A 15,805-nucleotide genomic window follows, 5' to 3' on the forward strand; every position below is an offset into this window, starting at 1 on the left:
ACACAACGGGAAACTCTGTCGTCGCTCTAACCAGTATGTAGCATCTACGTGGCGGTGTTATAACCCTTTAAGCAACGGCTATTTGTACACAATCGATTAAGTAACAAATGTAGACAGATGAGTACGACGATACTCACGTGCATATATTCTTTGTTCTCTGCAAAGAATGAGGTCATATTACAGCTGAGTTGTGACATCTCCTCTGTCCCCATGTACAGTATATCTGTATTTCTGTATTTTCCTACCGCCAAGGTGTACGTACCACAAGGAGTAGCACAATGTACATTTAATTGAAGCAAAAAGTATTCAATTCTTTAAGGATAAGCAATTCGGATCTTGGATGGATACATGGAAATTATATTGATTTATGCCATTACTCTGCTTTTATTAAGTAATTGTATACAGCGCCAGTCGTATCATTAAAGGAGACACATCATGGTTTGCTGGAGGGAGGTTGAAAATAATTAAATGCATTTCCATTCTTTTCAAAAGGGAAATATTTAAAACACAAGTGTTTTGAGTGATAGCGTGGTCATGGAACAAATGAAACTTGGATCTCTGTCGCTTTTCACAAGTGTGCAAACACAATATTCTGCGCTAAATATAACTCGTCCATCAGACCGCCAGATATTGTGTCGTTTCACTTTGCTTCATCGCTCCCCAAACGAAGTTTCCACTTGTCCAATGTTGAACTCTCCACTGGAAGACATACCAATAAACAGCCAAATTGGCAATAGGAGACCGGAGCACAGAAATGAGTGACACTTTTACTTAGTGAGCAAAACTCTGCATTTGCCGTATCGTTTGAGTGACTAACTGCACGTTTCGAATGTTAAGCCCGCAAAAGCTGCGTTGCCCTTTTTTTAATGCCTTTCCACATCACACAAAGAGTTTGTTAAAGCACATGGAGCAGTACGGTCTGCCTTTGTGCTCCTGAAAGATTCCCTGGCTGAGCTGCCGCAGACAGAAGGCGCACACAAAGTGCTCCGGATGAAACTTGCTGCCCAGAGCTGAGATGCAGCGGCCCACGATCGGTTGACGGCAACTGCCGCACAAAGTGCCCTGACGTGTGTAGAAGTGCGTCTGGCACAGCGGGCGGCCATCCAGCTCCATGAAGCGGCCGTCAGAGAAGGGCTTCAGACAGTCCTGAAAAGGCAGAGCTGGCAACAGTGAGTACGTAGAATTATCGATACACGTGTAAAGAGACTCCAGTCAGAGTAGAGATTGTGATGACCGTATTTTCTGCACTATAAGGCGCACCTAAAAGCACTCAATTTTCTCAAAACAGTGCGCCTTAAATTCCAATGTGCCTTATATACGGATCAATATTCCGATTTTTTTGGACATAGTATTTCAAATATTCTGTAAAGTGCTTTGTTACAGCTGCAGCGGTTGTGAATGCTCGATATAAATAAAGCCAAATTGTATTGTATTCCCCTTTAGCGTAGCTCCATCTAGTGGATGCATAACACAACCGCAGCCACTATCGTAGCTTCTATTCCGTGCGCCTTGTAATGCGGTGAAAACAGTTTTAAAATAGGCCGTTCATTGAAGGTGCGCCTTATATTCCGAATTGCCATATAGTGCGGAAAATACGGTATCTCTTTCACTGTTTTCGAAGCAGAGTTCCTCAAATCGCCAAACGTTTTAGAGCAGCGGTGTCAAACTCATTTTTGTCACGTGCCACTTTGTGGTTACTGTTTCCCTTGGAGGGCCCTTATGAATTTTGGGAAACCATATAAATGTTTAATCCCCTCCACATATTACATACACAGCGCACAAAAAAAAATCTGAAGTCAAGAATAATGAGTGTTATTGTGGATTACATGACAATTAGAAATTTTGGTTCGGATTTAAGCAAGCATCATGGAATTTGACATGCTTGATTTGCTCTCGCGGGCCACAAAATGATATGGCGGGCCAGATCTGGCCCCCGAGCCTTGACTTTTACACCTGTGTTTTTGAGCTTTTTTTTACTGGTCCTTCAAGACCCGCACTCCATCACTCAAGATCGCAACAGCGGGTTGACTTTACTTCTCTCTATTTAACTCTCATTTTTTTTCTACATCGCGCTATCTGCTGAGGTTGAAAAAAAAAGTAAGGAGTCAAAAGAAAATAATTTACTTCAGTGTAGTAACAAAGTATTTGTACTGTCCCAACACTGTGGATGGAAGACTGCAGAGTGGATTTTAGAGAGATGATGGCGAGGTAACTATGTATGCGTGAGGATGAGGAGCTCACCGCACAGACGAAGCATTCCGGATGCCACGTGCCGTTGGCTGCCGTCAGGTACTTCTCCGTCACTGACCCCCCACAGCCTGCGCACTTGGGGGCAAAGAGGCGGTAGAAGTCACCGGAACAATAAGGCTTCCCATCCTTCTCCATGAAACCTTTGAACACACGTTCCCTAGTGATGTCATTTGCTCCTTTTTTTCAGAAGGCCCCTTGAGCGGATTTCATCATAGTACCGTCATCTCCAAAGAAATTTCCACAGTGTGCACAGAAAAAGTGATCTGGATGCCAGGTCTGGTCCAGAGCTGTCAGGATGTTCTGCAACAGCAAATATCAACATATTACTTATTGTACTCCCATGACCAATTATACCGTATTATCAAACCCTGGACATGTTACATTCATCCCCGCTGATTGACTTTTGGTATGCGGTACAAGTCAAATGAAATGTGAGGAGTACAGTATATCATGTGATTTAAAACTACACGAGGCTCTAAATCTTTCTCAGGTGTGAATGGGAGCGTGAATGGTTGTTTGTCCACATGTGCCCTAAGATTGGCCGGCAACAATTTTCGAACGTCTGAAGCAGAGGTGAGCAAACAACGGCCCGCGGGTCGAATCCGGCCCGTTGGTCCTTTTAATCCGGCCCGCCGAAGGTCGGTCCACAATTAAGGTTCGATGTGAATGATTGCATTCATTTCAATTGGACTTGTAATGACAGGCATTTCACCGCCAGGTGGTGCATTGACTTGAAGTTGCAGAACACAGGGAGGGGGGGGCGGGATCTTTTCGACCACCTAGGACCTCTGTATCGCTCTACTTCTACTGGTCTCATCACAACCCATCTGCAGAAATGCACAGGCTAAAATAGGTCATCAACAACACTGTCGTCATTTTAAAAAAGTATATTAATACAGTACTTTCATGCTTTTGTTCTGTTGATGTTTGATATGGACTGTCAACAAATGCAGTTTATTTTTTTTAATGTACCATAGCTCGTGCTGACCTGGCCCTTCTGTCAAATTTTAAAAGTCAATGCGGCCCCCGAGCCAAAATGTTTGCCCACCCCTGGTCTAAAGGGATCTTTGAGATCATTTCACACTTGATAAAAGAAGCTAATGTGCAATTTGCCGACTGAAAAAAGCACAACTGGCTTAAGTAACACTACATCATTAGCTAATATATTATAGCGCATAGCACGAGCTAGAACGAATTGTAATCTGTCCACAGGAGCCGCAGCTGCACTTTCGACCGCTTTATTGAACAAATGTGACAAAAGAAACATACATATTCACGCGCGACTTGCCGTTTTCCACAATTGACCCCAACCAGCCACTCAAGGCGTACAATGGCTAACGGTTAGCTAGTTAAAAGCACTTTACTCTCTGATTTCCTGAGTCTCACATCACTCGACAGGGCAGGCTCAAAATTGAAAATCACACGCATTCAGTCACCGATAGAGGAGGCCTCACACATGCATGTTATGTTGATCGAAGCTCAAAAATGCCCGTAGGCGTGAGTGTGAGTTTTGTGTTTGTCTGCTAATACGGACTAATGGATAACCGGATGGAACTGAACTGAATTTGTATTTAGAAAACCGAGTGGGAAAATATGCAGAACTGAATCATCGATTAGGATCAAATACAGTTTCAAAGAACATCAAACGCATTCTATAAGTTTAAATACAGTTTCAAGTTTGATGGACTTTAGTTCCAAACGGATTCATTCAAATTCATTTTTCAATGCAATGATTCAAGTTGAATTATTCAATTTCAAAATCAGCTTCTGCTGGTGCATAAAGTATTTCAGCCGATCCCTGCCGACTGTTGCTGTAATATCGTCGGCTGTCATTGAACGAATGACCTCTGACCTGCACAATGGGCCCTTTGCAGTAAGCGCAGCGTGGAGCGAAGAGCTGCTCGTAGTCTTCCTTGCAGTACGGGCGTCCGTCCCTCTCAAAGTAGCCCGTGGTGCTCAGTTCCGTCTTGCACACAGCACACACAAAGTGCTGCGGGTGCCACATTTCACCCAATGCTGCCACCAGCTACACAAGACAGCAAAGAAGCAGTTTGTCATATGTAAGAAGGGCCCTGAACCGGTTGCCAGCCAATCACAGGGCACACAGAGACGAACAACCATCTGCGCTCACACTCACACCGAGGGACAATTTGGAGTGTTCAATCAGCCTGCCATGCATGTTTTTGGAATGTGGGAGGAAACCGGAGTACCCGGAGAAAAGCCACACACCACGAACATGCAAACTCCACACAGAGCCGGGATCGAATCCACGACTTCTGCACTGTGAGGTCGACGCGCTAACCACTGGACCACCGGGCCTCCGCTCTCACAACCTCCTGAAACATTTTAGACACACAAATGGGACGCTCTCACACTCAAGTTTTTTTTTCACTCGCGCACACTAATTCAAATCCCTCACACACACACGGCCGTAACTCTCTCATTCACACTACTGAGAGCATTTTCGCTCAGCGCTCTTATACTCCTGTTATGTTTTTACTCACACGTTCTCACACACTACGGCATCTTTTTTGTGTCCGCAAATGTTTCTGAAATGCTCTCCCGCACACTCGACAGCAACATGTATTTTCAAGCCTTCCAGTACCTTGCCCACAATCACTTTATTACAGGCAGCGCAGCGACCCTTGGCTGCTGTGTGGACTCCAATTTTTTCCAAGTCAGTGCTCAGTCCTCCGAGAAGATCATCGATACTGTCCGTATCTCTGCTCCCGGCTGAAGCCTTTGCATCGAAATCCCGTTGACCGTCTTTTGGTTTCTTCTCAACAGACTGCTCTGGTAAAAGCTGTGACGATGCCGCGTTCTAAATGGAGAGAGGAGGCCAGACATGAGTCGCTTGCTCAAAAGTCAGCTGAGTGATGATGACATCAGTGTCCATGTTGGAACAACGCTGCCCCCTCTTGGTGAGAGCGGTTAAGCTACCCATTCGGTTTTTTTTCATTCATTCATTCGTCTTCCGAACCGCTTCATCCTCATTAGGGTCGCGGGGGGTGTTGGAGCCTATCCCAGCTGTCTTCGGGCAGTAGGCGGGGGACACCCCGAATTGGTTGCCAGCCAATCGCCGGGCACACAGAGACAAACAACCATGCACGCCCGCACTCACACCTAAGGACAATTTAGAGTGTTCAATCAGCCTGCCATGCATGTTTTTGGAATGTGGGAGGAAACCGGAGCACCCGGAGAAAACCCACGCAGGCCCGGGGGGAACATGCAAACTCCACACAGGGAGGCCGGAGCTGGAATCGAACCCGGTACCCATTTGTTTTCTTCTGCTTATTCTTTGCACGCTAACAAGTATGCTGGAATCTGTCCGGATGACTTTCGGGGCGTGACGTGGGGTACACCCCAGATTAGTTGCCATGTCAATCACAGGGTACACATAGACACACCTTTGTTGGAGGAAGTTGGTGAAAACACAAAAGGCAACATTGGGAGAACTCCACACACAGAAAGGCCAAATCGGAGACTCAGACTTTAGTTGTGTGAAAGACGCTAAGTAATGCAACACTCACCTCTGATCCCAGGCTCATCAGCTCTTGCAAAATGGAGTCCAGTTCTATGGTGGGTGAGTCCTGGGAAGCTGCCTCAGGAAGAGGCGGCTCACTAAAACTCCACAAGAGGGCGAGACATTCAGATTCAGAAAACTTTATTTATACCCGTGGGGCAATTAGAGTTGAGATAAGATCAGACCAAAACTAAACTGTAGACTAAAGTATGTACTGCACACCGTATAGAACTACATGGGATCGTCTTGTTTTGCTTCAATGATGGACTATAGTCTTCTTTGTCCGAGAGCAAAATTTTTGTTGTTTTAGTTTTTTTTCATGTTTTTTTTTGTTTTCTACCCTTATGCGAAGTATATTATCCATCCATCTATTTTCTGATCCGCTTTAACCTACATTACTTGAAAAAATATCTGTAGGCAAATAAATGTTTTATGATGGCAGAAGTTGAACGCTGGAAGAAAAAAAAAAGACCTCAATGCGCAAAAGAAAGAAGAAAAACATTTGAGCAAGTAGAGCCGACATCAACAAAAGGGATTGTGTTCCAACTGTGGAGGTTTCATTTGTTCAATATTTGGACGTTACTCAGAGAGTCAACACCTGTAAAGTCTTAGGTTAGATCCCTTTTTAGGTCCAGTGTTGACTGCAGCTGACACCTGCGAGAAAAAAATAAAAGTAGACGAACAAAATAGTCAGCTTTTCTTATAAATGATCATATTTCATTATTCAAACGTTTAAGTGAAGTGGTTGAGAGTTAATGTTAAAAAAAAAAGTTCTTTATCAGGGGTGAGCTCCACTCTCAGATGCAGACACATATCTCGTCACCAATATAAAGTATATCCGCTTACACCTCCGGCTGCTGGAATATATCCTAACATTGTGGGAGTTTTCCACACTTTGACAACGAGGCACTCAAGCGGCCTTGTCAATGCGAAGCCGATGTGCACGTCGTGGCCGACACCAACCGAGCTGCTTAACCTCACATCGGGCTTTAATTATTTATTTTTCCACCTCACTTTTCGGCCTCGTCCATGACATGCGCACACTCACAGCTGACCACGAGGCACTCTTCTAGCGGCCATGCTAGCAGACCATCCAAGGAGAAGCTGCATTTTTTCTTTTTTTGTATCGCTAGCTAACTAGCTAACAACACATCACACTTGGGCCAGGTCACAGCTGATGCTAACAAAGGCTTTACGTCCCTCTACCTCTTTCAGGGTTGCATTGCTGCCTTCTGAAGCAGTCGGATTGAGGGCTAGTTCCTCCAAAAGCAAGTCTGGAACACAAAAAACACGTTCAAACTCTTCACTGAAATTCAGGCATACGCGATCAACTATTCAACCAATGATTTTCCATTTTTGGTATTGAAGGTTGAGCCGGAGGGTATGATTGCGTTTCCTTTGTAAAGCTTGTCTCGGAGGGCAGAGATGTTTGCGTGATCTCGTTGAAGTTAATTTATGCCAACAGGTTTCCTCAGGAAGATGATGTCATCACCTTTTACAGAAGTAAAACTTGCTGAAAGAATCTCGTGGAAACTACGCAACTGTGTTGAGCTCAAGCTTGGCGCATCTGCACTGATATTAATGAGAATAATTTAATCTAACAATTTTTTTTTTTTAATTCTGGAATAACCTCCTCTAAATATTTTGCCCTTCTCATATTGCTAAATCATGTTAAATTAATACACCCCTGAAATTGTATTTAACTTAACACAACCTTTGGGACTGAATCTGATTCGATTGTGAATGTGCAACATTAAGTTTAGCATTAGATAACTGCAAGATATTATAAGTGCGACAGCAACATGGATGTTAGTGAGAGCAGTAAAGGACTTATTTTATATACCATAATGTACACTTTGTCTGTACTTTAAAGTTCTGTTTGAAATCATGATCACGTAAGATCACTTTGCCTCAGAATCAAAGACAAGTGATTTATTTGGAAATCGCTGAAAATCAGTCAGAAAAGAATTTGTCTTACCAAGCTCGTCCATGTTTCTCACAGAATGAAGATGTGTGTGTTGTTGTTTTCCCCCTCACTGCAGCCGCTATTGCTGAAGTAACCAACCGCAAGTCATGTCTTCACTTCCTCTGATGATATTTCTGTTCTGTTTCTGAAATCACAGGGTTTTTTTTCTAATCAAAATCACCCATTATAATTTGCACATATTGTGAACGCTGTCACAAAAAATAAAAAGGGACATTGACCGACTTTTCTATTTTGTTTTCCAAACAGCAGATCTATCAAAGTCAGTTTTAATCACAGTATCACTCTAGAAAATAACAAAGTGCTTGAGGATTTTTTTTTTTTCTGTCTGTGCAGATTCTTTGTCAACCTCGTCATTGTATACCAGAAACGTTGAATGGAGGCAACTGGACTCTCGCGTTTCTGTAGTGGTTTTTTTTAATGGATTTTGTGTCATCTACATCCAAAGATTTTTTTTCCCCCAGCGTAACACTCAACATACATAATTAGACACAGCTCGCCTGTTTTTCTGGCTTTAGTCACGTGACGATCATAACACAGCCCGTGGGCATTTTGATGTTGTTAAAAGTCAACAGCAGGGAGCAGTGTCGCATAAGATTCTTGGATCAAGACTTGGACAGCAAAATGGGGTGGGTTATTCTGCTTAATTCTCATTCCACGAGCACAGTATTACTCAAAATACTGTATTTAAACTTGTAATGGCACAAAGAACACATGATTGCAAAGAAAAGTTTGGACTTCCACTTCAAACCTCTTGAAGCACAAAAGCACAAGCAATTTGAAAAGCGTCCCACGCACGTAAATTGAAAATGTTTTTTTAATTTTTAAAAACGAATAAGTTTAATAACAACTGAAATTAAAAAAAAAATCTTGGCCACCATATGGCAGCGATTGCGTCACAACTCGCACCACTGGAGACGAGACCATCAACACTGAAAATAGGCAGAGGTTCATATTTCCTCCCGATTTATTTTATCACCTAAAATCACTCAATAAATGTTTTTGTTTACAGTAATTATTATTATAGAAATAGCTGTATTAATAGGTCCAAAACCAGACATGTGAGAAAGATTTCTAAACGTGCACGTATCACCCCCGTGTGTGATGGTTTCATCTATACCGGAAATGTCCGTGTTTACAACGCGTTAGCAATATCGGAATGAACGCCATTCAGTTTCTTTCGTTATTGTAAACAACAACCACTGACTATTGATACAACTCGCGTGAATTAATAAGACTCGTAAAGCGACGTATGGTGGTTTGGACGTGACCCGGGCTACGGCGAGTCGTAGCAATGGCCAGCTGGTAAGGCAACTAGCGAGGCTGGCTACAAACGTCCTCGCCGCCAGTGGAGTCTTAACAGGTAAACGACGGTTGCAAAGTGTTCCATGTGCTGCTCTGACAGCCGCAATGGTGGCTAAGTCATGGGCTCTTTGCGCGTCGTCTCCCACGTTGCGGAAATACGGCTCGCTCTTATTTGGGGGGCAAAAAAAAACCGCATTCTGTTCGACGTGTTTGTAGGACTTGCCCAAAGTAATCTCATAATTGCATGAATATGAAGGAACAGAATTCACCTATAGGTTATAAATATGAGAATAAACAATCCCGGTTCATTGTAGAAATATGTGCGTAATATTGCATGAATATTACTTGAGTTACTCTAACCGAAAGTGTCTAGTAGTGCGTATCTACCTTTATTATTATTATTATTATAACACATTCGTGTCTTTGGCATTATTAGTGTCAAATAAAGACAGAGATATTAGGGAAGAGTTCAGAATCTTTCAGATCAGGTCACTGTAGATATGGGGGACTGCTTTACATTATTGGCATCTTTTCCCATTTTCTCCTTGCACAAGCGAATGTCATCAAATCAGTCGAAAGTGTGAGTTAAACATCACTGGGAAATCAGTGGTTTCTTATAACGCACTGTTGAATTTTATTGCCGTTGTGCCCTTTGAAAGCCAACAATGTTCATGGAATTGTTTGTTTCTTATGGAATAAAAAAAACTTTTTATTAGGCTAGTATGCTTTTGTTTACTCGAGACGAGGGCTGAATAATTTTGAAAAATAATGACTTTGCACATGCCCTCCCTCAGGTGCGGTGCGGTGGAAGGTGAGCGGCCATGGGCGCCGAGAGCAGCGCCGTGCGGAGCTGCACGCCGGAAGAGCCGCTCCTGAGCCTGCCCTTTGGTCTCACCATGTTCTCGGCGGTGCTCCAGGACGGAAGGGCCGCTTCTGTGTTTGTTCACAAGCGCGGCAATGAAGATAAGGTCAATAAAGCGGCGAAGGTATGTTCATTTCGAAAAAGAAAAAAAATGTTCACCAAGCGTGTTTAGGATGAAGATCTGTTCCTACGGTGTCGAGCTAACCAGAATTTGGACGCATGTCTGAGCGCACCGCTGTCTTATCGATAATCCAAACATGTATCTGTGTTATATACAGTATAAGTGAAAAGATTATTATAAGGACAGAAAACAGACACTTAAAAACCTCCTGAAATGAAAGCTAATCGTCTGTGTTTTGAACGCAATGAAACTGGCATCCTGCCGCAGCACCTGAAGACCCTGAGGCACCCGTGCCTGCTGCGCTTCCTGTCCTGCTCGGTTCAGGATGGCAGCGTCCACCTGGTGACGGAGCGCGTCAAACCGCTGGAACAGCAGTTGGACGGGCTCTCCCCTGAAGAGATCTGCGCCGGAATCTACGACCTCCTGCAAGCCATTGTCTTTCTGCACGAGAGAGTGAGCGAGCTTCAAATTGCAAAAAAAACCCCCAAAAAAAAAAACAATTTGTTTGCTAACCCCTTGTCCTGAACCACCAGGGCAAATCGAGCCACAACAACGTGTGCATCTCGTCTGTATTTGTCAGTGAAGATGGACATTGGAAACTGGGAGGGATGGAGACAGTCTGCAAGTTCTCGGAAGCGACTCCGGAGGTAGGATGACGCAAACCTTCAAGGACACAGAAGCAAATGAAATTGACCGTGCAGTGGCTCGTCGCACTCATCATAAGTTTTTACTTCCCCTCTCAAAAAGTTTTTTGAAAAGATTTTTTTTTTTTTTTTTTTACACACGTTGGCCTGCATGACATTTGATGTGCGCTTGTTTTGCAGTTTCTTGTTAGTATTCAGAGCGTGAGAGACGCCAGCTGTGTTCCACCAGAGGAGCAGGTCAGCATATCAAACATCCCCGCCCCTCCATTGCAATGACAAGGCGACTTTTTGGGCTCCTAAAGAAAGATGTTGTTGTTTTCAGGCGGAGGGCTTTAAAATGCTTCCAGATAAACACGCCCACTCTCGGGACTGTTACGCTTTTGGCTCCGTACTTGAGACCCTCCTGCCTCTCTTGAACAGTTACGGTGAGTAAAGTGACCTCACGCATTTTATTTAACCCTTTCCGGGGCAGCCGTTACTACAGTGGACGGTTGATCATGTGATCTGGTTACAAGGTGCGTGAAAGGGTTAATAAAGGTCAAATATGTGTCCCACGTGAAGGCGTTTGTTCATCTTTCCATCCAGTGTCGCAGGAGCTGTCCGACAGTCTGCAGAAGACCCTGCAGGCGGGCCCGCTGAACTCTGACCCCTCCTGTCGGCCGGCCCTCAGCTCCCTGCTGACTCATGTTTTTTTCAGGTGGGCGCTCGCTGGTTGCGTGGCCGCCGTTCTCGCCCAGCCGGTTTGATAAGCCGTTTAAACGCCGCCGCGCTTGTTCTGGTGCGCAGGAACGACTTTCTGGAAGTGACGAACTTTCTGAGCAGCCTCACGCTGAAGACGGAGGAAGAAAAAAACGAGTTCTTCAAGTGAGGAGTGAAAGTCGAGTTTGAATGGTTGCATTCCAATTTCGGATGGATGGATTCGTAGTTTTGAAATCGGGCAACTGTTGTTTGTTCAATTGTTGTCCAAGTGAGTGTAAACAGGGTTAAAAAAAAAAAGTTATTTTAATACATGGGACAATTTGACATTTCGGTCCAGATTTGAGTAAGGGTCATGGAAGTTGGCACACACATAATTTGCTTTTCGCGGGCCACATAAAATGACGTGGCGGGCCGGATCTGGGCCCCGGGCCTTGAGTTTGACACCTGTGATTTAGACACTCAAGGGCCCTGTAGTAATTTTTAGGCGTTCATGAAATGTTATCTGCCCTTTTCCTGATATCTGTGTTCTTTGCATCCAAAAGTTTCAGTTCATCAAACCAATTTTAATATCACACAGAGAGTACACAAGGACATATCAAATGCAGTTTCTAAGTGATGATATCATTTACCAAGGGGGTCTGTCTCTATGTGAAAAAGCGATTGCTTTACTTCGGTTAACATGGATCGGCTCTGTTCTTTCGTTTGCGCAGGTTTCTTCTTGACAGAGTCCAGAGCCTCCCCGAGGAGCTGACCGCTGCACGCCTCGTCCCCAAGCTCCTCAACTCCCTGGTCTTTGCCGAGCCGATGGCGGTCAAAAGCTTTCTGCCGTATCTCCTCAAGCCAAAGAAAGGTACGGTGACAAAAAAAAAAAAGAAAAAGCACGGCCGGCGTGACGCTCCGAGAGATTCGGGTCCCTACAAGTTTCTCGTGTCCCGGAACAGATTGCAATAGTGGGGAAGAATGCCTGCTGTCTGCTGCCCTTTACCGCAAACACGTCATCCCGCAGCTCCTCAAACTCTTCAAAGTCAACGAGGAACACGTGCGGATGGTGTTGTTGGCGAACATCCACATCTACGCTCAGTTCTTCTCCCACGAGGAGCTGAAGATTCAGATCCTACCTCAGGTATCTTGTGACTTTCCTTCAGGTTTGACTCCGCCCACTCATATATTCATGAAGATGCACTGTGTACAAGTGATGTTGATCGACCAACGTGTTTGTAGGTTTTGCTTGGGATGAGAGACACCAACGACGCTCTGGTCGCCATGACGCTGCAGAGTCTGGCGGTGTTGGTGCCTTTGCTCGGGGCTCAGGTGGTGGTCGGGGGGGAGAGAACTAAAGTCTTTAAACGCTCGTCTCCCAAGTTCAGCAGGTCGGCCGAGGCCACGCCGGAAAGTAAGTCAAGACAAGACAATCCAAAGAGTTGAAGACGACAATTTGGCGGCCGAATGTTGATTTCTTGCGATTGCAGCGTCGCCCATCCACATCATAGGAGGCTCCTCCCCTCAGATGGAGCAGCCTTGCAAGGTTTTGAATTTGTTCCCCCAACCGCCTCAAGACCTGGCTAAGGGCAACACGGGGCGATTTACGGGGAGGAGGGAGATTTCAAGAAACTACACGCTGGAACCGACATCAGGTAGGACAATTTAGGAGGGTGCAAATTCCTTTTGCGGGCTTTTTTTTTTTTCTTCTTCAAAATTCATTTTGTTTTTCAGTTCTTGTAGTTGTCATCTCAGGCTACGTCTACCGATAGTATTTGTAATGGCTTTGCGAGTGGTTTCTTCCACGCATAAGCTGTCAGGGCACTTTGAACCCTTTATTGAACAAATGGTAGCCAAAGAAAGAAACACTGAATTTATTTATACACCATCTGCTATTGCCACAACTGGCGCTCGACGTGCAGTTCGGCTAAGCTAACAGCCGTCTATACCCTCTCATTCGTTGTCTCTCACCAGGCCAGGCCCCACTTTTGTGCAATCACAGATACTACAGTGGACAAATAATAGTATGCTGGATTGGCATTGTTGTGTCATAGTGCAAAGTTAGCAGAATAATTCAATCTCAAGATATTTGCTAGCTTCAGCCTTGTAGTTTTTAAAACAGGAAGAAAAATAACAATCATGCGGACAACCATAAAAGTGGCTGTAAAGATCCACTTTTATAAAACCGTTTTGCAACAGTCAGGTGTGTCTGTGTTGCAGATGTCAGTAAACCGACGTTCCTCCCCTTAAATGGCTTCGGTCAGCCCGGCGACACCGACTCTTCCAGCCCGGAGGAGGCGGCGCACTCAGCCAAAGGCCGCGGGGAGGACTGGCCTGACTGGAGCGATCCAGATGAGAGCGAGGACCGAAAGAGCCAGCCGGTCCGCATCCTCATCGAGGCCTCTAATGCGGCCGGACCACAACAGACTGCCGAAGCTGAAGAAGAACCTTGGGATGACTTTGAGGACACCGAAGCCACCTTCGAGTCCTCTCCTGCAGCTCCTGTCGTATTGACGACACCACCGGTCGGACAAACCACTGAGCCACGAAGACCGGGAGCTTCCAAACCTCTCAAACTAAGCTCAACAACACGACCGGCCAATCAATCCCCGATGGAACCCAAGCACGCGGGTCCGAAGTACCGCAAGGGCGCCGGAGGTCTCGGGGAGGAGTTCACCATCAAGGTGAAGAAGCAGCAGCAAATAGACCCGGAGCTGGATTTGTTTGCGGACATGGTGCCGGACATCAAGCTGTCCTCTTCGCCTCTGCTCGTACTCGGCGCGAGCGGCGATGCCGCCGCGCCGTCGTCGTACAACGCGGCTGCGGACGCGACGGCAGCGATGCTACCTGACAAGTTTGCTGCCGCCAGTGTGACTGAGGTGAGTGGACAACGGGGTGTCGCCGGGTAATTCCGTCTTTCTCCCACGTTGAAATGCACTTTAGGCTCATGCGCCTGTACCGATCCAGAATGTACTTGACTCGCCTCTTGCACTAAGTAAGCAGTGTACAAAATGGGAGGATAGATAAAGCACACACGGGAAATGTCATATTGCTTCGAATCACCGGTGGCTAATGAAAACGTGTCTTTCTGTATCGCAGGCGGAAGCAGACGGTTGGGGCGACGGGGATGAACTCAACTGGGAGGATGAAAATGGTTGGGGATGACATTTACCAACTCTGGAGCACTCCCCCAAAAAGGAGAAAGAAAAGAAAACGCTTAAGATGTACCAACTCTGATTTTCGATGCAAGAATAGCGACGTGTTCAACGGGAACGAATCAAAGCTGATCAGACAGGTGGGGTGGGGCGGGGGTGTAAATGAAGCCATTTCTTAATTGTTTGCCAACTGACACAGATGCTGCCAACAGAACTTATGGTGAAAAAGAAAAAAAAGTGACAGCTTCGCGAAGGGCACGTGAGGATCCGGATCGATCAATCCCGTGTCAGGTTTGATGCCAAGACAACTTGTTGCACTTTGAATGAATGTGAAGTGTGCGTTAGTTTAATTTATTAGTGGCTTTTTTGGGGAAGGGGGCCGGGGTTGCTGGTGAAATAATAAAGCTGTCCAGAAACCTGCTTCTATTTCTCTTTTCAGGCCTATTAAAATGTTGAGATTTCACTGAGTGACTCCCGGATTTTGTCGTGCATTCTAATGTGGACAGAAACTGCGCAGTTAGTCAATATTGTACGTTTGGCTCATGTCAAGAGTAGAACCAATATAAAAACTCCAATTTCTATCTCTTTAAATTTGGCTGTGGTAGTAAAGTTCATTTATTTCAGGATTTCAAAGAAAACGACCATGTATAGTAAGGCGTTTTTTGCCGGAAAAAACGACCATGTATAGTAAAGCTTTTTTAGCCAAAAAAGAACGACCATGTATAGTAAGGCATTTTTGGCCCAAAAATATGACCATGTATAGTAAGGTGTTTTTAACCCAAAAAAACGACCATGTATAGTAAGGCGTTTTGGGCCGAAGAAAACGGCCATGGTATAGTAAGGCGTTTTTAGCCGAAAAAAACGACCATGGTATATTATAGTAAGGCGTTTATAGCCGAAAAAAATGGCCAGGTATACGAAGACGTTTTTAGCCGAAAAAAACGACCACGTACTGTTAGTAAGGCGTTTTTAACCGAAAAAAATGACCATGTATATATATAGTAAGGCGTTTTTAGCCGAAAAAAACGACCATGTATCGTCGAGTGTTTTTAGCCGAAAAAAATGAGCATGAATAGGAAGACGTTTTTAGCCGAAAAAAATGACCATGTATAGTAAGGCGTTTTTAACAAAGCGTTTTTAGCTGAAAAAAACGACCATGTATAGTAAGGCGTTTTTAGCCCAAAAAAACGACCATGTATAGTAAGGTGTTTTTAACCGAAAAAAACGACCATGTATAGTAAGGCGTTTTGGGCCGAAGAAAACGACCATGTATAGTAAGGCGT

At 44.9% G+C, this 15,805-nt stretch overlaps 2 protein-coding genes across 5 annotated transcripts; one reads left to right on the top strand and one right to left on the bottom strand.

Annotated features, from left to right (window-relative positions):
• Positions 1-364: 364 nt before the first annotated feature.
• lpxn (leupaxin) lies at positions 365-7,822 on the bottom strand. 2 transcript variants are annotated; one of them, XM_086115656.1, is made up of 9 exons: positions 7,752-7,822; positions 6,980-7,047; positions 6,372-6,427; positions 5,781-5,871; positions 4,856-5,071; positions 4,103-4,276; positions 2,469-2,550; positions 2,242-2,318; positions 365-1,146 (listed from the first exon to the last, which is right to left on the bottom strand). In XM_086115656.1, exons 1-9 carry the CDS (start codon positions 7,762-7,764, stop codon positions 880-882), a joined length of 1,044 nt encoding a protein of 347 aa, XP_085971782.1. In that variant the 5' UTR covers positions 7,765-7,822; the 3' UTR covers positions 365-879. The 2 variants fall into 2 exon arrangements, with proteins under 2 accessions (XP_085971782.1, XP_085971781.1); XM_086115655.1 differs by having other exon boundaries at positions 2,242-2,390.
• On the top strand, positions 1,035-14,985 carry scyl3 (SCY1-like, kinase-like 3). 3 transcript variants are annotated; one of them, XM_086115654.1, is made up of 15 exons: positions 1,035-1,169; positions 5,038-5,171; positions 9,857-10,048; positions 10,313-10,498; positions 10,579-10,692; positions 10,870-10,926; positions 11,012-11,114; positions 11,275-11,386; positions 11,476-11,553; positions 12,099-12,238; positions 12,330-12,511; positions 12,610-12,781; positions 12,858-13,022; positions 13,588-14,246; positions 14,467-14,985. In XM_086115654.1, exons 3-15 carry the CDS (start codon positions 9,884-9,886, stop codon positions 14,530-14,532), a joined length of 2,199 nt encoding a protein of 732 aa, XP_085971780.1. In that variant the 5' UTR covers positions 1,035-1,169; positions 5,038-5,171; positions 9,857-9,883; the 3' UTR covers positions 14,533-14,985. The 3 variants fall into 3 exon arrangements, 2 of the variants coding, with proteins under 2 accessions (XP_085971780.1, XP_085971779.1); XR_015101380.1 differs by lacking the exons at positions 1,035-1,169; positions 5,038-5,171 and adding an exon at positions 8,885-9,120 and having other exon boundaries at positions 14,467-14,662; positions 14,735-14,985; XM_086115653.1 differs by lacking the exons at positions 1,035-1,169; positions 5,038-5,171 and adding an exon at positions 8,885-9,120.
• Positions 14,986-15,805: the final 820 nt, after the last annotated feature.

Source organism: Hippocampus guttulatus, chromosome 7 (assembly GCF_054856545.1).
Source record: "Hippocampus guttulatus isolate MCC_2025c chromosome 7, RoL_Hgut_1.0, whole genome shotgun sequence".
Classification (NCBI taxonomy): Eukaryota; Metazoa; Chordata; class Actinopteri; order Syngnathiformes; family Syngnathidae; genus Hippocampus; species Hippocampus guttulatus.